We start from the raw sequence: 20,617 nt of genomic DNA on the forward strand, positions 1-20,617 counted from the left end.
CGTCAAACATAACTACAGACTAGTCTCTGGAACTAGCCTGTGGCTGTAGCCTAAAGCCACAAAGGAGGGTTGGCAACTGATTGTGTCAATCCCCATGGACACAACACATTAACAAGTGTCTTCATAAGAAGACAGAGAAACTGACCCATGGGGAAGAAGGCCATGTGGCTAGGGAAGCAAAGATTAGACTGATATGGCCACTTTCAGAGGATGCCAGTAGCCACCAGAAGCAGGGAGAGGTGAGAATGGCTGCTATCCTGTGCTATCAGCGGGACCAGCCTACCACTGTCTTCTTGGCATGTTAGACCAGTGAAACTGACCTTGGAGAATAAATCTCTTTAAGCCAGACATGGTGCCATGCACCTGCAGTCCTGGCTAATGAGGAAGCTAAGTTAAGAATGTGGCTTGAAGGTGGGGACTGGTGGGGAGTTGAGGGGGAGAGGAGAGAGAGGGAGAAGGAATTGTCATGTGAAGCAGCCTTGTTTCTAATTTGAACTAATAAAAAAAAATAATCTCTTGGGGAAAAAAAAAAGAATGTGGCTTGAGCCAAGGAGTTCAAGGCTAGCCTGGGCAACATAGCAAGATCCCATCTCAACAGCAACAAAAAAGTACATTATACAGTGTGTTATTGAATATGTATACATATAATTCTGTATCTTAATTCAGTTTTTTTCTAAATCATGAACATTTTCCAGATTCAAAAGGCCTCAGAACATTTTGTGTTGTTACTTATTCACCCAGTCTGCATGTTGAACATGATTTTCGGCAGTTTCCTGGTGGGATATAATTTAGCTCTATCTTGATTATGAAGAACACACTATGTTGCTGCTTCCCCCTTATACAACAAAGAATATCCTTGGTCATGAATAATCACCCTCATTTCTAGATCCTCAGGAGACCTTCCCAAATGGTGAACTACTTGATATAAGGACAGGAACAAATGTAAGGCTGCAGGAAGGCTAAATAAAGTTTGTTGTGTCACAGACAGCCATTCTTACTGGCATCTCTTCAAGCCTACCTTTCTTAGCCACATGCACAAATTATTTGGGAGTTGAAATTCTATTATGTATGTAATTTTATGATCAAGTTTCTTTACAACATTGGCTCATTGACACTTCTTCATTCTATTGTCAATACTGCAATGACAGCTGTTAGCTCTTGAGTATCAGCCATTTTCAAACATTTCATAACTGACCTCACTAGAACCAAGGCAGGCCCTGGACAAGTCTCACATAGTTTATGTAAATGTTAATAAGCACAGATGAGCAGGGGTGCGGTGCCAAACACAAGCCACTGACATCACATTTGCCTCTGCCACCTTCAAAATGAGCATGTTCATAACTGCTTGATTTCTAAGTGGGGCAGAGCCAAACAGGTTCACAGGCCCTTTTGAGAATGTTAAATTCATTGAGGTTTCCCTCCAGAAGAATGCAAATGTACACAGCTCCAAAAACTAAACCCAGATTAAGAAGCTCACTCTAATATTTCAGTTCAACTGATGCAGGCTCACTGTATCATTATAATGAGTGTCATCTTTGATAGGCATTTAGTCTAGCACGCAGGACAAATAGGTGACAAGATCATTCAGTAACATGGCCACAGAGCTATGAGAACCTCATAATCCTCTTCCAAGAGCACAGAATAGGTGGCCTGGGATTATGGGCTAACTAGAGAAAAGAGCAGGTAGAGTGTTGAGCACAAGGCCCAAGCAGGCCACCCAACAATGGCAGCCTGATGCAAGATAACCAACATCCATGTCTAAGAAGAGGTGCTATGTAGTCTCTCCCTCCCTTTCTGGATCATTAGCACCTAAATGTGTATATATGAGTATGTAGGTATTTGGGGACCCAGCCACCCTCCCAGGTCTTTAACTTTGTTACTTATTTAGTGTGTGTGTCCATCACAATAATGTGCAAATGTCAGAGAACAACTTGCAGGAGTCAGTTTTCTCCTTCCCCCATGTAGATCACAGAGACTGAACTCAGGCTAGGTGACAAGAGGCTTTACAGCCAAACCATCTCACTGACTTATTTTTTTTTTTTTTCAGAATAAACTTCCCAGGATGAATGAGAAAGCGTAGTTCACCCTCAGCCCTCACATGGCAAACTTACCACACCCCTTCTCTGCCTCTGCAATTTCCTGTGATCTAAACCATCCTTTCCCAGAGAGAGGAAGGCTCTGAAGACATACACAGCTTAGGAAACTCCTGATGGTTTCAGGATTCCTAGGGCCCCATCCTAATTCAGAAAGGCAGCAAATACCTGCTCAGGAGAGGAGACTCTTTGGTGGAGCTGCCTCCAAGTTGGACAGAAAGCTCCTGGCACATAGTCTTGTTGAGTCATCACCTATGCTAGGCTGCTTTTTATAGTACAGCTTCCCAAGTCAGCCATGCTTCTCTAAGTAACCCCAATAAACTCACTGGTTCATCAATTAGACTTAGGTGGAGTCATTTTTGGTCTGTTATCACTTCCCTATCTGCTGTGAAAAGACATTTGTTCATGTCCAAGAAAAGTTACATTAAACACCAGAACAGGGGACTCTGGAGAGCACCCTCAGCAAGCAAGTGACTCTCACCCACTCCCTGTCTTCTGAAAAACTGCAGTGACCTCCCTCTGTCCTTGAACACCAGTAGCACTTTAACGTGAAGACTGTTTCACCTTTGAGTTTGCAAATAGCTTACCATGAGCATCTTTTTCAAGTCTGTCAGGGATGCCGGCTGATGATAAGCTTTATCCCAGCAGGGATCCACTTGAGAATTAATGTGGTCTATTTAAAGTGCAGCTCACCTGCCGTTTAATGCAAGCAGTGGCCAAAATTTAATTTGGAAATCTATAGCAATCTGCTTTGAAATATGGGGTAAGTTCCAGAAGCATTCCAGGGCTTCCACTTCTCAGAGCACTGAAGCCAGCTGCCAGTAAGAGGTGCCAAAGTGAGCTATCTGGGGGCCTCTTTGCAGCTGACAGACAGAAGCAGCTTTTGGCAGTTTCTAACAGGCCTTGGCTTTCACTGGCAATGCCAAAAAGTCATATCTTCCATAGGCACAGAGGATAAAGTGCTTGATGAGCAAGAGGAAGACCCAAGGTCAGATCTCCAGCACCCATGTAAAAACCCAGATGCAGCTGGACGTGGTGGCACATTGTTGCTGGAGTTTCTTGTCCCACCAGGTCCTGCTGCTGCTGCTGCTGCTGCTGCTTTAGCCCCAAATAAACACACAGACGCTATATTAATTATAAAACTGTTAGCCGATGGCTAGGGCTTCCTATTGGCTAGCTCTGTCTTAATTATTAACCCATAACCTAGAGGTTAGTAACATATGTATTTCTAAATGGCCTTATACCAGAGAATGCCTGGCGTGTCCTATCCTCTCAGTCTCTACATGGCATCTCCTCGTGGCACCTCTACCTACCTTTCCCAGAATTCTCCTCGTCTCCTAGTCCTGCCTATCTTCCTGCCTCTATTGGCCAAACAATGTTTTATTCATCAACCAATAAGAGAAGCATAGATACAGAAGGACATCATCCCCCATCAGCACATGCCTTTAATTCCAGCACTTAGAAGGCAGATGGAGGTGAATCTCTGAGAGTGAAAGCTAACCAGGTCAAAATATGGACTTCAGACCAGCCAGAACCTGGATACAGGGGTGCGCCTGTAATCCTGGCCCTGGGAAAGCCGGGGCAGGAGGGTACCTAGGCCTGCTGGTCAGCCAGTATAACCCAGCGAGTGAGTTCCAGCTTCAGTGCAAGGTTCTTTCTCAAAACATAAGGCAGAAAGCAAGTAAGGAAGACATCTGACAGGACCTCTGACCTGCACAAACAATTCTCACACACATACAAAATGTGAAATAAGAACATATAACGTGTGAGTGTCAGCCATAGCAAACATACCTGCTGTATAATGGTAAGCAGCTATTGATATCATTGTTACAATGAAGCAAAAGCCTAGTAGAAAGAAACCTCAACAGCATCCTTCTCCTTGCTCTGGCAGCACCCCTCTTTCCTATGACAAACATGTGGTTCCCTATGATGCTCTTACCATGTCCTCTTCCACCCCCAGCAGTGGCAGTTCCCACAAGAGGGAGATAATCAAGCCATGTGACAGTGTCCACCTCTATGACAGTTTCATCCCGTTCCTGTTTTTAGAGTTGTGCTTTTCATGGGGTGTGTGTGTGTGTGTGTGTGTGTGTGTGTGTGTGTGTGTGTGTGTGTGTGTGTGTGTATGTGTGTGTGTGTGTGCATGTGCATACAGGCGCATACAGAAGTCAGAGATGTCAAATCTCCCTGAAACCTGAGTTACAGGCAATTGTGAGCTGCCCAACATGGTTGCTAGGTCCTCTACAAGAGAAGTACATGCTCTTAACCTGCTAACTATCTCTCCAGATGTGATGAGATAGGGCTTGTTCCCTGATTATCTGATGAGCATCTGCACAGTACTGATGCCTCTGAGCAACAGCTCTCTAGAGCCTGGGGTTGGGGGCGGGGGCAGCCACTGAGCAACAGCTCTCCCCCAGAGCATGTGGGGGAACAGCAACTAAGCAATAGCTCCCCCAGAGCCTGTTGGGGGATACCCACTGAGCAACAACTCTCCCTGGGAGCCTGGTGAGGACAGACCACTAAGCAACAGCTCTCCCCCAGATGCTGGAGGAGAGGAGATAGCCACTGAGCAACAGCTCTCCCCAGAGCCCACTGAGCAACAGTTCCCCTCCTGAGCCTACTGGGAACCCAGCTCACTGAGCAGCAACAGGTCTTTTTCAATGCCTCGAAGGGATACAATTGAACAGGGTAAAGCTATGGTGATATATTATTTATGATTTATTAAAGTTTGCCTGAGGATTCAGAAAGCAAAGTCAGCCACAATCAACAGAAGCCAGGCACACACCTTTAATCCCAGCAGCCAGAAGCTAGGAGGTGGTAGCACATACCTTTAATCCTAGGACTCAGGATTAATAGGTAGGGGGATCTAAGTTCAAGACCACCCAGGGATACATCAGATGAATCAGTCTAAAAGAGTAACAGATCACATGCCTTTAATCCCAGCACTAGAGGGATATAAAAGATAGAAACAGGGTCTTCAGTATTGAATAAGAGGCATTGATTCTCCAGCTACACTGAAGATAGAGGCATTCATTCTCCAGCCACATTAAGGAGAGGTTACAGTCTGAGGCTTGGTGAGAACTAGTGGAGACAGCGCTGAGGTAGAGGTAAGAAGCTAGTGACCAGCTGCTTTGCTTTTCTAAACTTCAGCTTGAAGCCTGAACCCCAATATCAGTCTCTGAGTCTTTTATTTATTCATGTTACAAAAACACTGTACAATTTAAGAAATGTGTCACCCAACTCTAAGGACCTGGGATCCTTGCAAACAGGAAAAAAGGGCACCTCTCTCACACATGTTAGACAAGACAGGTAGCTGGTTCAAAGGCTCTGAATCATCACCTTGACTTCACTCAAGATCTGAGGGTAATCACACCTCTGAGCCTCACATTCACAATCAGAAAAGGAAAAAAGACTCCAGACACTGAGTCACTCCTTTTATCAGACAAGGAGAAGCAATCCCAGAAAACCACAGGAAGCAGAAATGTAGAAAAGCAGTGGGACTGGCCTGTTCATTCCTGGGGCACCAGCAAAGGAGGGCACACCACAGCTACAGACTCAGGTGGGTGCATCTGACAGTGGGAACAAACACTGTCACTCATGCTGAGGCAGGGGCAGCCCACACCACTCTCATCTAGCATAAAAACCCTCCCAGTAAGAGTGGTAGGTAGATAGCACAGCAGGGCTCCCAAGAAGGGACCACAGCTTTGTCACCTCACCATCTTCCAACTGGCCACAAATATGTCTAGAGCAGAGGGGCTATGGTTTAAATACAAATCACATATAGTGAAACTTTGTCTATCTAGCATATCAACTTGATATTATTTTGTTTTCATAAATCTGTGGTAAGTACACATAATTCACCATTTTAACAATTTTAATTTTTATTACATTTTGGTGTGTGCATGTGTATATGTGTTATGAGGACAACTCACCTTGCCTGTCCAAGGCACCTGACTGGCCTAATAAAAAGCTGAATGGCCAATATCTAGGCAGAGGAGGGAAAGGTGGGGCTGGCAGGCAGAGATAAAAAGGGAGCCAGCCAGGGGTCAGGGAGCAGCCAGGCAGGCAGAGGCCAACCAGACAGATATGGAGAAAGCAGGAAAGTAGGACATACAGAATGAAAACAAGGTATAAAGCCACGAGGCACAATACAGATGAAGAGAAACAGGTTAAATTAAGTTGTAATAGCTAGTGGGACAAGCATAAGAGAAGGCTGAGCATTCATAATTAGTAATAAGTCTCCATGTCATGATTTGGGGCTGGTGGTCCATGAAAGTCTGCTACATTTGGCACCCAACAGGGGGCTAATATTTCTATGCAGGGCCTGAGAAAGCTGGGGGGGGGAAGAAAAAGAGACAGAAAAAAATTTTTTAAAAAGTCAGTTATCTTCTTCCACCGTATGAATCCCAGGGACCAAACTCGGGTCATCAAGCTTACACAGCAGGCACTTTTACCATCTGAGCATCTCACCAACCCCATGTCAGCCATTTTTTTAGTGTATGTCCATGATGTAGCACTGTCTACTCATGGTCTTGCGCAGCCAGCAGCACTGTCTATTTCTAGAACTTTTTCATCATCCCCAAAAAAATCCTTCATTAAATAACTCCCCCTGTTTTCTGTCCCCCAGACTTTGGGAACTTTAACCTCTTATCTGTACATTTGACTACTCCAGGCATCTCTGCCAGTGGCATCTATGGTACTTGTCTGTTTATGACTTAGCACAATGTTTTTGAAGGTTCTTCAATATTATGTCATGTGTTAATGTATTAGTGATTAATCCCTTTTTCCCTTTTTTTTTTCTCTTGACTGTTGTTTTTGTTCTGTTTTGAGACTGTGTCTAACTCTGTACCCTGGCTAGTATGTAACTTGATATGTATTCCAGGCTGGTTTCAAACTCACTACATAGCTGAGACTAATGCTTCTACCTCCTGAGTACTGGTTCTTCTCTCTCTCTCTCTCTCTCTCTCTCTCTCTCTCTCTCTCTCTCTCTCCCCCTCCCTCCCTCTCCTTCTTCCCTCTTTCACTATCTATCTCCCCTACAACTCAGAAACTTGATATTTATACTAACCTGGCCTGGCACTCTTTTATGTAGCTAACCTCACACTTACAATCTTTCCATCCCAGCATCTGGCCTGCTTGGTTCACAAGCATGTACTACTACTACCCACCTTTTAACTCCCCATGACTGTATGAAAAAGTTAATTGAAAAGTACAGAAAATATGAATATATATAATCTTTGCTGTGGATTTTTGCATGTGTAATGTGGGAGTGGCACATGTGTGTTGTGTATGAACATGTGGGTGTGCACATGTTCATATACATATGTGTACCTGTATATATACAAGAGGCTAGAAGAGGATGCGGGTGTCCTGCTCCATCACCCTCTACTTTAGCTTTTCAGGATTAGGAGTTGAGCCTAGGCAAGCACTGTGCCACTGAGTTATATTCCCAGGCTTTTATCCTCTTTATAGAGACAGGATCTTCTTTGAACTTGCAATCCTCCTGCCTCAGAACCCAGAACTTAACATGCTGGGACACACTCATGCATGCATGTCCCTTGCACTGGCACTGACTCTTAGATGTCAAGGCCCCTACCTGGGACTCCACAAACATCCTCACAGTTTAGGGGCCCATGAGTTGAGGAATAGCATGCCAATAGCTCTCCCCATAAGGCTGGCCATTCTTTACTAACACTAACCACTTCTGTCAGTAACCCTGGACACAGTTTGCTATTCCACCACACCATTGGCAGACATCCTTCTGAGGCCTCTTTCACCAGAAGTAGATTTGCAAGTTCATGACAATAACAGCAAAACCCCAAAAAGGAACTGAAAACACCATACAGAGGGGAGGGTGACAGAGCGGACTTCCCCTCCAACCAAGAGGTTGAGCCAGGCTCTCCTGGCACATGCAGCTTCCTCAGAAATCAGTGTTCTATAGAAATGAAGTCATTGCCCAAGGGAACTCAGTGAATAAAAATATAAACTCTGCTTTGAGTGAAGTGAGATGGACCATTTTCTTTTTTTTTTAAGATTTTATTTATTTATTATGTATACAACATTCTGCTTCCATGTATATCTGCACACCAAAAGAGGGCACCAGATCTCATAATGGATGGTTGTGAGTCACCATGTGGTTGCTGGGAATTGAAATCAGGACCTCTGGAAGAACAGCTGGTGCTCTTAACATCTGAGCCATCTCTCCAGCCCCCTCGGAGGACCATTTTGAAAAATCCTCACCAAGGTCCAGCGTCCAACTGACAAGTATGAAGACAGTAGAGCACTGTGGGTGGCTTCCCAGGAAAACTAAAGCTTTGCCTGAGTCAAGATTTTGACACAGTCCTTAGTCACCTCCATGATGTACATACTCTAAGCTCCAGAATGAGCGAAGTTGGACCCTGCCCCTTCCCTCCCAGGATCAGCAACAGGCAAGAACTCAGGGCATACCACTGCGAGGCTTTAATGGGGACTGGTAAGGCACAGCCAGAGTGAACTGGGTAGGGACTCAAGGAAAGAAATTTGAAATTTCTAGAGAAAACACATTGAAACCACAATGAGATAACACTCCATGTCCATTTGAATGGCTATCAGTTTCTGTTGGGTTTTGTTGTAGGTGTTGTTGTTTGGGTTTGTTTGTTTGTTTGTTTGTTTGTTTCAAGACATGGTTTCTCTGTGTGTATTCCTGGCTGTCCTGGAACTCACTCTGTAGACTGGGCTGGCCTTGAACTCAAGAGATCCACCTGCCTCTGCCTCTGCCTCACAGTGCTGGGATTAAAGGCGTGTGCCGCCACCACCACCTGGCTTTTGTGAGGTCTTTTAAGGCAAAGAAAGAGATGTGGAGACATGAAGAAATAGGAGGGTGGCTTGTTGAGAAGAAAGGAATGGACACAAAGTGCTATTTCATTGCAGTTTTAATGTTTTCTCTCTAGAAAGGACAGGGATGAAAATGACTAAGATCCATTCTAGAAAGGCTCTGAACTCAGCGCCTGGAGGGTGTGGAGCACCTACAGCCTCTCTGTGCTGCTGAATAGGATGCAAAGCCCTGCAGCACTAGGAGAATGATTTAATATTTCCTAGAAGTGTTAAACACAAGGCCAGAGATTGCTCAAGAGGTGAAGGTGCTGACCTGGCCACCTGAGGTTCAGCATTAGACCCCAGGTAGAGGAAGGAGAGAACTGACTCCAAGCTGTCCTCTGACCTCCATACACATAATACTGCATCCGCATGCACAGGCACATGAGCTTGCTCGTTCTCTCTGTGTGTGTCTGTCTGTCTCTCTCCCTCTCCCCCCTCTCTCTAATTAAGTAAATTTTTATTTTAAAAAAAGGTCATTAAGATGGGAAATGATTCCACAATTCCATAGGCAAAAGCCCTTGCCACCAAGCCTAATCACCGGAGTTTGATACCTAGGACCTAGTTGGTGAAAGGAGAAAAACATTGCCCACAAGTTCTCTTTGACTTCCACATATACAATAGTACATGCACACAGCATTAAATAAGTAAACAAAACAAAATTTTATGTTAAATATAAGATTACCAGAGGATCCAGCCATTCCACTTCTGGGTAAATATCAAAAGAACTAAAAGCTAAAAAGCACAACATTTATTTATTTACCCATGTTCATAGCAACATTAACAACAGCCTACAAGCAACCCAAGTGTCAATCAGGAAAAGAAAATATGGCTATCTATATGCTGGAATAGTGCTCAGCCTTAAACGGGGTGGGGGTGGGGGTAAGATGGTAAATGAAGCCAGATACAAAAAGCAGTGTACAAACCTCACTTTCATGAAAGTACCTGTATTAGTCAAGTTCATTAAGACAGAAGTAGAATGGTAGCTGCCAGAGGCTGGGGACTGGAGGCTGCAATTTAGAATCACCATTTTAATGAGCACATCATTTCAGTTTAGGAATAGACTGTGGTGGGAAAGTACTTAATACCACTGAGCTGTAGACTGTCGCTGTTTTAAACTGATTTTAGGTGTGTTAGTGTTTTGCCTGCACGTGTGTCTGTGTACTACGTGTGTACCTGGTATTCACAGAGGCCAGAAGATGTGTCTGATCCCCTAGAGTAGGAGCTACAGATGGTTGTGAGCCACTGTGTGGGTGCTGAGAATGATATCGGGTCTTCTGCAAGACCAACAAGTACTCTACTCCACTGAGCTGGCTCTCCAGTCCCAAGCTGCAGACTTTCAATGGTTAGGATGATATATTTTATTATACCTATTTTACTATAATTATGTACAGTGTGTGCATGTGTGTGCTCATGTATGTAAGTGCCTCACTTTGTGTGCATCAGTGGAAGCCAAAACCAGGGATCTTCCTCTCTTGCTCTCCACCTTACATCTATGTTTGTACATGATGTGGAGGCATGTATGAGGTGTGGAGGTCAGAGGTCAACCTGCAGGAGTCACTTCTGTCTTTCCACCTTACCGTGAGACTGATGCCAGGGTATGAATCTTGCACAGCTGAGGCTTGCACACACTGAGCCAATTCATGGGTCTTCTACCTTATTTTCTAAGACAAGGTCTTTCCCTGAGCCCAGAGTTCACCATTTCTGCTAGACTGGCTAGCTAGGCAGACTACAGGATCTGCCTGTTCTGCCCATTCCGCCTCCTCCAATGGTGGGTCACACGCATGCCCCACTTGTATGTGGGCACTAACAATCTGAACTCAGGTCTTCTTGCTCATACAGCAAGCACTTCACCACTGCACTCCTCACCAGCCCTCAGTTCTTCACAGAAGCTTCATTTTAGGAGTGCTCTAGTCACTTTTCCTGTTGATAAAATGCCCTGACCAAAACAACCCAAAGACAGAAGGGCTTGATCTGGCTCACAGTTCAAGGTACTGTCCACCAAGGTGGCGGCAGCTTGAAGTGGCTGGTCACCCTGTATCCCTTAGGAAGAGGATAGCAAGGGATGCTGCACAGTTGGCCCCTTTTCCTTCTGCCTGAAACCACACTCTTAGGACGGTGCTGCCCACAGTTAGGGTGGGTCTTCCCTCATCTGACATAAGCAAGAAAGCCCCTGGTAGGCATGCCCAGGGGCTCATCTCCCAGATGACTAGATCCTGTCAAGTTGATAATCTATATTAACCATCAGGAGTTTGGAAAAGAACTGAGGAGTGTAAAGAGTAGGGAAAAAAAATTCAGCACAACAAAATGGCTGCCTAAACAAGCCCAAGAACAACACTAATAGATGCACTACCATGAAAAGGGGAAATTCTGAGGGGGCCTGCCCCTAGACAAACAACTGCAGGCAACTAACCACCGCTGAGAGAGAGAATTCATCTTTCCCTTAGGGATGAGCCCCCTACTTAGTTATATGAGTCCTTACAAAGCACTGTACTTTGTCTCTCATCTTGGTTAGCTCCAATGCATTATATAGCTTCAAGGGTCTTCTTAAGAGTCCCCTGTCCCCAGCTCCCCAGACCTAAAGGGTCTATATTAGTGTTGGCACACACTATGTGCTCCTTGTCACGGCTGTAAAGATCCTGGTCTACCTGCTTAGCCTGCTCCTCTTCCCTCTGCACCTGCCCCCAGGCTGATCCGCAGCTGGCAGGAAGAACACTGCTGCACTTGCACTCCAAAAAACTGGCCTGACCTGACAAACATCTCTCCTTCTGTGGCTCCTGCCGGGTACCTCTGTGGCTGTCCTACCTGCGGGCAAACTAGTACTTATGGAACCCTGGGCTGACCAGAGTACTGCCTGAGTGCATTCTGCCAGCTGACAGGAGCAGGCCAGCATAATGTCTGAATCCTTACAGTCCCCACCCAGTCACTGGTAAAGCATATTAATAGGCTATAAAGCACTGACCATTAGTGGAGGCAGAGCAGCTCCTGGTACTCCACAGCCCAACAGAACCTCACAGAACAGCTGAAACCACACACAAACCAGGGTATGAAGTATCCTTCAAAATGAGACAAAACAAAGGCCTGTGTGAGAAACCAGAGAAGCTCCAGGCAAGGCTGGGTTGGTAACCCCAAGTAGTAGGAACATGAGTGACTAATGAATAGTGAGGCTACATGGGGCTGCTTTATGCTTTTGTGTATTACCTTGTATTCAATGTTTCATCAAAGTTGAGGTTACAAACATATATGATGGGGCTGGGGAAATGGCCCAGTAAGAAAACTGCTTGATATACAAGCATGAGGAGCTGAGTTCAGATCCCCAACACCCTCAAAAACAGTTACTTATGGGCTGAACCCACTGCTTCAACAGGAAAAGATGGATTAGTGGGTAAAGGTGTTTGCTGCCAAGCCTGAGTTCAATCCCTGGGACCTGCACAGTAGAAGCAAAGAACCAACTACCACAATTATCTTCTGACTTATACATTTAAGCCATGGCATACCCGCCCCCCAACACACACACATATAATAGAGCAAGCAAAGCAGCTAGACAGGTGTGGCAAAAGATAATCCTGTAATCCCAGAACTGGGAGACAGAAGCAGGAGGATCCCTAAAGTTCACTAGCCAGTCATTTAGTCAACTAGAGAGCTCTGGATATAATAAGAAGACCCTATCTCAAAAACAGGAAACCAGATAAGGCAGAAAATAGTAGAAGAAGTATCTTTCTACTTCTGTCCTCCACACATGCATGCACAGGTACACACACAAAATACTTCAGCATCCTCATTCAGACCACAGGACAAGTCTCTGGGAATTTTGCATGCTCAAATGTATTTCCTTTACTATGGACCATGGTCTGAAAAGGACAGAGTTAAGGTATCAGCATACGGGGAATAGAAGCGCCCCTCCTCTTGACTCTGACGAGGGGCAGTAGACAACTATCTCAGGCTTCAGAGGCAGCAGAGAGAGGTGGGCCATGCCTGGAGTGACAGGGACACCTTTGCCAGTGTACTCAGCACCAACCAAGGGACCAAGGCTTGGATTTAAAGTAGAAACCCCTATTTCAACATGAAATTCCACAATTTTTGAATGTTAGAAACTTTAAAAGAAGCGAATAAATAACCAAGTTACTAAGCTCAGTCATGCTTGTGCCCAACCCCAGAGGATCAAATGCAAGCCACGTCTTTGGCAGGCCCACAGCATTTTCCATCACTACTTCAGTCAGTACTCTGAATGGAAGCTTTTCTCTCTTCACAGGAAAATGGGTTTGTGCTGCAGGGGGTTGAACATATAAGCTCACACATGTTAAGCAAGCACCCTACCACTGAGCTAGAGCCCAGCTGGGAAGGCCCAAGCTTCTCACCTGTAAACAGAGCTGATACAGCAGCCTCCTGGGCTAGTGTAAACCTGTGTCATAATTCAATAAACAGGGACAAAATCAGAGAAGATGCGGGCTGCCCTGAACCTGGGCCTGTGACTGCCTCATCTTACAATGAGCAAACAGAGGACCAGGGAGATGTCCCCGTGGGCTCCTGCTTGGCCAGTCACTAAGAAGGATGTCAACCCTGCCCAACTTAAACCACAGGTCACAACCCCTATGCTACATTATGGAGAGGGAGGTCATACCTAGCCAATCCTCTCTGGATTTCATGTTTCTCATTCTGTCCCAAAGGGCTGCTCTCATGGCTCTCCAACCTGATCTAAGCTGATAAATCACCAGCCCTCCTCCCTTGAGAGGTTTTTAATCACTCCCTGCAAGGAAAGAGGTCTTAATCAGCCAAGGCCGGTCTAGCAGCCAGTGAATGGTTAATTAAGGCAGCCAACAGAGATGACAATGAAGCCTTGGCAGGCAGCCATCCCAGGGCTAAGCCAGTCTGCTCTGTTCCCGGCTTCTAATTGGCACATATAGCTGTGCATCCAAGTCAGCAGACAACAGCAGAGCCTGTGCCCCCACTACAGAGGGAAAACGAAGCTGAGGTAGATGGGGCTGAGGGCTGAGGGCATTACAAAGCTGAGGGCTTTCCTGGTTATCAGAGTCAAGAAACAAGAGACAAAAATTCTAGTCTGTAAGGCAACAGGAAGAGCTAATCTCCCTGTGTGGCCAAAAGGTCAGAACTTGAGGGAAGATGAGGTGAGGGAATGGTGAAAGTTCAGGGTGCTGGTGGAGGAAGGGTCACTCATCTGAGCAACACAAGTCAGTGTTTCCAATGAAGCTGTCAGCACATCCTGCCAACCACCCTCAGAGACCATGCTCTCCCTGTGTAGTAAGCACTAAGGCTCAGAGGGAGTGCCGGCAAGGTCACAAGCACCCAAATACATTTTGCCTCTGTGGCTAGCAGCTGACCTCACCTACTGGAAGCAATCAAGGATCCTGTGGATTAAGAAAACTATCTACCCACCAAGTCAAGATGGAAACCGAGAGAAAAGAAGGCTCTGCAAACACAGGGGAAAGTGGGAAAACCTTACCAAGCAGGTTGGATACTGACCCACCCCATAGGCAGGCTTAGGGCGCACCCCAGGAAGGCTTCTGAGATCACACTATAAACCACTGCCGTCAACATCTGAGGCGGGCAAGGTGGGTAAGGGGGAACAGGCTACTGACTGAAAGACACACTGAGGCACAGACTGTCTTAAGGTTGGCCCCCTCCTTACCTGTGTTTTGTTGGTTTGGTTTGGGTTTGGTCTGGTTTTTGGGACAGAGTCTCACACAGCCTAGGCTGGCCTCAAACTTCCTATGCTTGTGCCTCCAACACTCTAGTACTGGAATTATAGGTCTACACCACTATGCCTGGCCCCTTTACTGGCTTAAAAAAGACCTGGGAGCGCTAAAGACAATTCAGTGTGAAATTCAGCAGTAAAAGGAACCCTCCAGGCCCAGTCTCTGATCCACAGAACCGAATTCATTTCTGAAAATGAGCTACTCATCAGATAAACAGGGATCAAAGGTCTGCTGAAGAGCTGAGAGAAACCAGGAAGGCCTAGACGAGGTGTGGAAGTGCCCACCTGTCACCCTATATGGAGGAGGCTGGGGCAGGAGGATTGCAAGCTCAAGGTCAAAGGCTGGAAGTCCAAGAGCAGGCAACCCCTCTTGCTTGGCCTCTACTGAGGCTGTATCATATCATGACAAAGGCTTCTGACAAGATTGTGTGTACATGGTACACAGGAGACCCTGTTTCAAAGAGAGACATTAGATGATCTCCACAGTCCCCACACCACACACCTCTACTCTGTATTTCTGGTGTAAGGAGGGCTAGGGAGAAAAAGGACACATTTCTCCTCAGCAGCAATGCTTGCATTAGCATGAGGACAAGGAACTGGAGGTGGCAGCCACAAATGTGAAGGAAGGAGAGATTCCTAGCCTTCTCTGTAGGACACAGTTTATTTCCAAGTTCATGGCCAGAGCAGAACACCCACCTTGAAGGCTTCCTCACCCCTACAGGGGGAGCAGTAAAGGACTCGCTACTTCTGGGAAGTGGAAGGAGTTAGCGTGCATCCAAGATTATCAAAGGGCCAGGGTCCCACTAAGCACCAAGTGTCCCCTATTTTCAACGACAATATTTTATAACAGTGAGAATGGGTAACAGCAGAGCTCTGAGCTCTGACACTGCGGGGTTTCTGGTGCTGCTGAAGACATTTAATTATGCAATGCCATGCTATCCCCAAGCATCAAATTAAAACAGATTATTAATTTCCCAATAATTGCTACACCACACTGGCAGAATAAGCACTGTGGCTATAGGCAACCAAACCCAGAGGAGCTGGTGATAACATGGCTCTGGGAAGCACATACAAAAAGATGACTTCATTTAAGTTTAGGGGCCAGACAGCACTGTTTTTACTTCTGTTTTTCACTCCATGGATTTCTGAGCACACAAGCACAGGCCAGGCCCACATGATGAGCCTGTTATGGAAAGACAGACAAGGTGCCAAGGCAAAAGTGGGCTTCAAATACCTGTCTCAGTTTTGCTGGCAAAGCCTGCTGCCTGCTTGATGGCTGCTGCCGTGAGCGCTAATCCTCGGCTCCTCTTCATGCCATGCTGAAGGACAGCTTCAAACTGGGCACACAGACAGGTCACCCTACAGGAGAAGCAGGGATCATCAGTCCACCTGAGAAGTGGCACCAGCAGAGTGAGCTCCAGCACTGCAAGTGAGCCGACAACTGTAACTCCAAGAGATACCTGGATTTCCAGACTTGGGGAGTGCCAAAAGCCTCACCCCTATTTTTGTTTGATTCAAGTCAGGGATGCCCCTTAGGACCAGTGCTGGAAGAACAGGGGAAAGGATGCCAACCAGCAGGTGATGCAAAGCCAATTTAAAAACAAATCAGTCCTGTGGGGACTGCATTCAATTCACAAGTCTCAACTCTTAATTCACATCACATAGTTTACAAAGCACAAAGCAAGATGACATTTTTAGAGGCTGAATCCACAAACCTGCCAAATCAGAAACACTATAATTTCATGGCCTGTTACTTACTGTCATATGAATTCTTACTCTTGTTCCTTATTGTATTATATAAAAAAGTACATTGTGAACTTCTATCTAGAGTTGACAAAATTTTCAATTACATTACAATTGCTGTGCACTTAATTGAATTTCTCAATAACTGAAAAAAAAGGGCAATTCAGAGCATGCCTGTGGAGAGATCAAGTCAGGGCAACCACATTGGATTCTCAGGTCTTCCCTAGGTTCTTGGGCCTCTGTGTTCTTGGCACATGCCTTCTGAGCCCTTCCACTCACAGACAGTGTATAGCTCCTATATGCCAGGCCTTATTCTGGGCGCTGAAAAAAGATGGGAGAAAAGGTAGAACAAAGTGGCACACACCTTTAATCTCCATCTCTTAGGAGGCAGAGGCAGTTGGATCTCCATGAGCCAACCTGGTCTACATAGCAAACTTCAGGCCAGACAAGGGTACTTAGTGAGACCTGCCTCAAAATCAGATAGATAGATAGATAGATAGATAGATAGATAGATAGATAGATAGATAGATGATGGATGGACGATAGATTTAAGAAAAGAAACACAAAAGGGTAGGAAAGACAGAAAGTGCCCCACCCCAGAGTCTTTACACTGCTCTGAGGAGGTAAGTATGGCCAGAGACCTCACAAAACATTTCAGTTCCTCAGAACTAGAAAGAAATTAGACCAGGGTGGCATGGGGAGTGGCATGGCCAGGTCAACATCCTGTGAACAGATGGCAATAGCCTTGGATTTATGACCTTGATTTTGACCAAAAAAAAAAAAAAAAAAAAAAAAGGCAGCAAATTAGGCAGAGGGGCCCAGTGCAAAGGCCCTGAGAATACCCCCCCCCCACCATCTGGCTCAACTTTGCCTAACTTCAAGGATATCTGCTCCATCAATCAACTTATCTGGCACAGTGCTGCTCCAGGGAACTGTTGCTATGTGGTGATGAAACATTTTCATACCTATTACCTCAGGAACAGCCCTGATGAGGTAGATTCTATTATCTCCAAAGCTAACTCCTGGCCTCCCTGCTTGTCTTTTCCAGACTACCTGTAACCAGCAAGGCCTGGTCCAGTATGTGTTCCCACGTGCTTCTCCAGTGCTTACAGAGTATGGGTCCCAGGATCCATCCACATGACAACCTTCTTTGTGAGGCAGTTGTCATTCCTAAACATTAACCATGTGCCTGCCACTACTCTATGACAAGCAGGCCTGCAAGTGTCTGGGGCTTCCTGAAAGCTGGGACAGACAGACAATTACCTGAAATCCACAGAAACCAAAATTGGAGCCAGACTAGGGCCCCATCTTAGGAAAAAAAGCTCTAGACTGTACTGAGGTTTCTCTGTAATTAACAGAAGCCTCTAGCTTAAAATGAATCTCTGCAAACTCAACCATCCGTTTAACAATCCCTGGCAGTTTGCATAGGTCAGTAACTGCCTGATCAGCTCCACATAAAACCATGCCCCTCAGGGGAATGGAATGCAGGCAAGCAGCAAGCCTGTGTTTGGAGGGTCCAGTTGCATCAGCAGCCCGGCCTCCCAAACACACACAGGTCACGACTAAGCTAACAGCAGAAACAATCAGGTTAGTGCTACTCCTGTAATGACATATCACAACACCAAGTCAGAGGCCATTCAATGCCAACACCCTCTAGGTCCCTGTGGACCTCTCCATTTTGAACTAGGCGTATGTCGACTCATGATCTAGTACTCAACTGTCCACAGTTCCCCCAGAAAGCCTCCCTGGGTTCTCTAATCCTGAGGTCCTACCTAAGGCACTCTTAGTAGTCAGTATCTGAGTTCCGTTTCTCTCCTGCTCACTAAGCACTGCCTAGACACAGAGGACAATGTGGTTCAAATGGTCCTTCTGCTTGGGGATGGAGAGCACAGGCTTGGTGTACAGTTAAGTAAGAGACATCTTGGGGGGGGGGGGAGGCTATCATAGCTTGTAACTCAAGTCCCTAGGAGTAAGGAGTAAGGAGTCAGGGAAGAGACACCTGCATACATAGGCTAGCAAGATGGCTCAGTGAGAAAGGCACCTGCACTCCAGCTTGGCAACTTGAGTTCAATCCCCAGGATTCAAATGGTGAAAGGGGGAACATACTCCCCAAAGTTGAATGCTGACCTCCACACAAAATAAATATGCAATAAAATGCTCATAAAACATAAACAAAAACACTGCAATAAAAGACATCAAAAGTTCTTGCATTACATTTTATTTATTTTGTGTACATGTATTACCCACACATGCCACAGCACACATGCGGAGGTCAGGGGACAACTTATGGGATTTGGTTCTCTCTTTCTACCATGTGGGTTCCACCACTCGGGTCAGGAGGCATGATAGCAAGTGCCTTTACCTACTGAGCCATCTCGATGGCCCAGAAGTTGCTATTTTTTAAGTACAGAAAAATAGATATGCTGGAAGAGAGACTCTCAATTGAGAAAGTGCACCTGTGTGTTCATTCCTTTATGAGCTCATGAATGCATGTGAGAGCAAGTGTGTGCTTGTGAATGTGGGTGAATTTGCATATGTGTGCATGTTTATGGAAATGTGTGTGTGCATGTGTATGCTCCTGTGCGTGGGGGGGGGGGGTGTGGGTTTATATGCAGGTGCATCTGGAGGCCAGAGGTCAACCTTAGTTGTCATTCTTCAGGAACTATCCATCTTGTATTTGAGACAGGGTCTTTCGCTGAACCTGGAGCTCAACAATTCTGCTAGGCTAGCTGGCCAGCCAACTCCAGGGATGCTGCAGTCTGTCTCCCCAATGCAAGAATCACAGGCATGCACTACTATCCCCAGTGTTGTACGTGGTGTTGAGCATCAGAACTCATGCTTGTGCAGCAAGCACTTTACAAACTGACCTGATGTCCAGCATCCACACTAACCACCTTAATGTCCCTTAGCTGCACAGGGAGTTCAAGGCAAGACCAGACTATAAGTCTATAAGATACTATAAGGTCCTATAAGATACTCTTTGCAATATTAATACAAATAATACACTTACCAAAAGAGATTGAGTAGTTCCTGTTTTAGTTTAATTCCTGGTGCTATGATAAAATACCCTGACAGAACCACTTAAGAGAGGAAGGGCTTGTTTGGACTCACAGTTCAGTAGTACAGTCCATGACAGGGAAGTACAGCAACAGGAGCCTAAGGCAGCTGGCCACAATTCATCCAAAGTCAAGAAGCAGAAAACAGCAGCAAATGCTCACTTTGTTTATTGTCTCCTTTTACCGAAAACAGATTCTGTTCTCACACAATATATCCTGATTACAGTTTCCCCTCCATCTACTCTTCACACCACCACTGCCCCCTTTCCGGATCCACTGTTTCTGTCCCTCATAAGAAAATAATGGTCTTCTAAGAGATAACAACCAAACATGATAAAATAAAACATAAGATGAAGCAAAAGCCATCACATCGCAGCAGAACAAGGCACCCCAACAGAAGGAAAAGAGCTACAAGAGCAGGCACAGGACTCAGAGACTCACTGCTTCCTACACTCAGGAGTCCCATAAAAATACTAAGCCAACCGGGTGGTGGTGGCACAAGCCTTTAATCCCAGCACTTGGGAGGTAGAGGCAGGTGGATCTCTGTGAGTTCGAGACCAGCCCGGTCTACAAGAGCTAGTTCCAGGACAGCCTCCAAAGCCACAGAGAAACCCTGCCTCAAAAATAAAAAATACTAAGCCAGAAGCTATGAAATATATACAGAGGACCTGGTGCAGACCTGTGTAGGCCCTGTGCTTGCTGTTTCAGTCTCTGTGAGTTCATATGCACCTTGCTCAGTTGATTTAGCCTATCTAGTTCTCCTGGTATCCTTCATGCCCTCTGGCTCTTATACTCTTAATGCCTCCTCTTCCTTGCAGTTCCCTGAGCTCTGAGAAGGATCTGATGGAGACATCCATTTAGAGATTGTTTCAAGGACTCTCTTTCCACATGTCTGGCTGTGGGTTTCTGCATCTATCCCTGTCTGCTGCAGGAGGAAGCTTCTCTGATGATGACCAAATAACACACTGATCTATAAGTATAGCTAAATATCATTAGAAATCATTTTATTAGCTGGGTGGTGATGGTGCATGCCTTTAATCCCAGCTCTTAGGAGGCAGAGATGGGATTTCTGTGAGTTTGAGGTCAATTTGGTCTATAGAGCTAGTTCCAGGACAGTCAGGGCTACACAGAGAAATCCTGTCTCAAAAAAAAAAAAAAAAAAA

At 45.7% G+C, this 20,617-nt stretch overlaps 1 protein-coding gene across 4 annotated transcripts in view; it reads right to left on the reverse strand.

Moving 5' to 3' along the window:
• The window catches only part of Snx29 (sorting nexin 29), a 402,905-nt gene that overhangs the window by 361,612 nt on the left and 20,676 nt on the right, over window positions 1–20,617 (reverse strand). For all 4 annotated transcript variants that reach the window (XM_027424771.2, XM_027424770.2, XM_035447582.1 and 1 more), the window contains one exon: window positions 15,890–16,014. In XM_027424771.2, coding sequence (XP_027280572.1) covers window positions 15,890–16,014 — 125 coding nt within the window. The remainder of the gene's footprint in view (window positions 1–15,889; window positions 16,015–20,617) is intronic.

The sequence above is a fragment of the Cricetulus griseus genome, chromosome 7, assembly GCF_003668045.3.
Source record: "Cricetulus griseus strain 17A/GY chromosome 7, alternate assembly CriGri-PICRH-1.0, whole genome shotgun sequence".
NCBI lineage: Eukaryota > Metazoa > Chordata > Mammalia > Rodentia > Cricetidae > Cricetulus > Cricetulus griseus.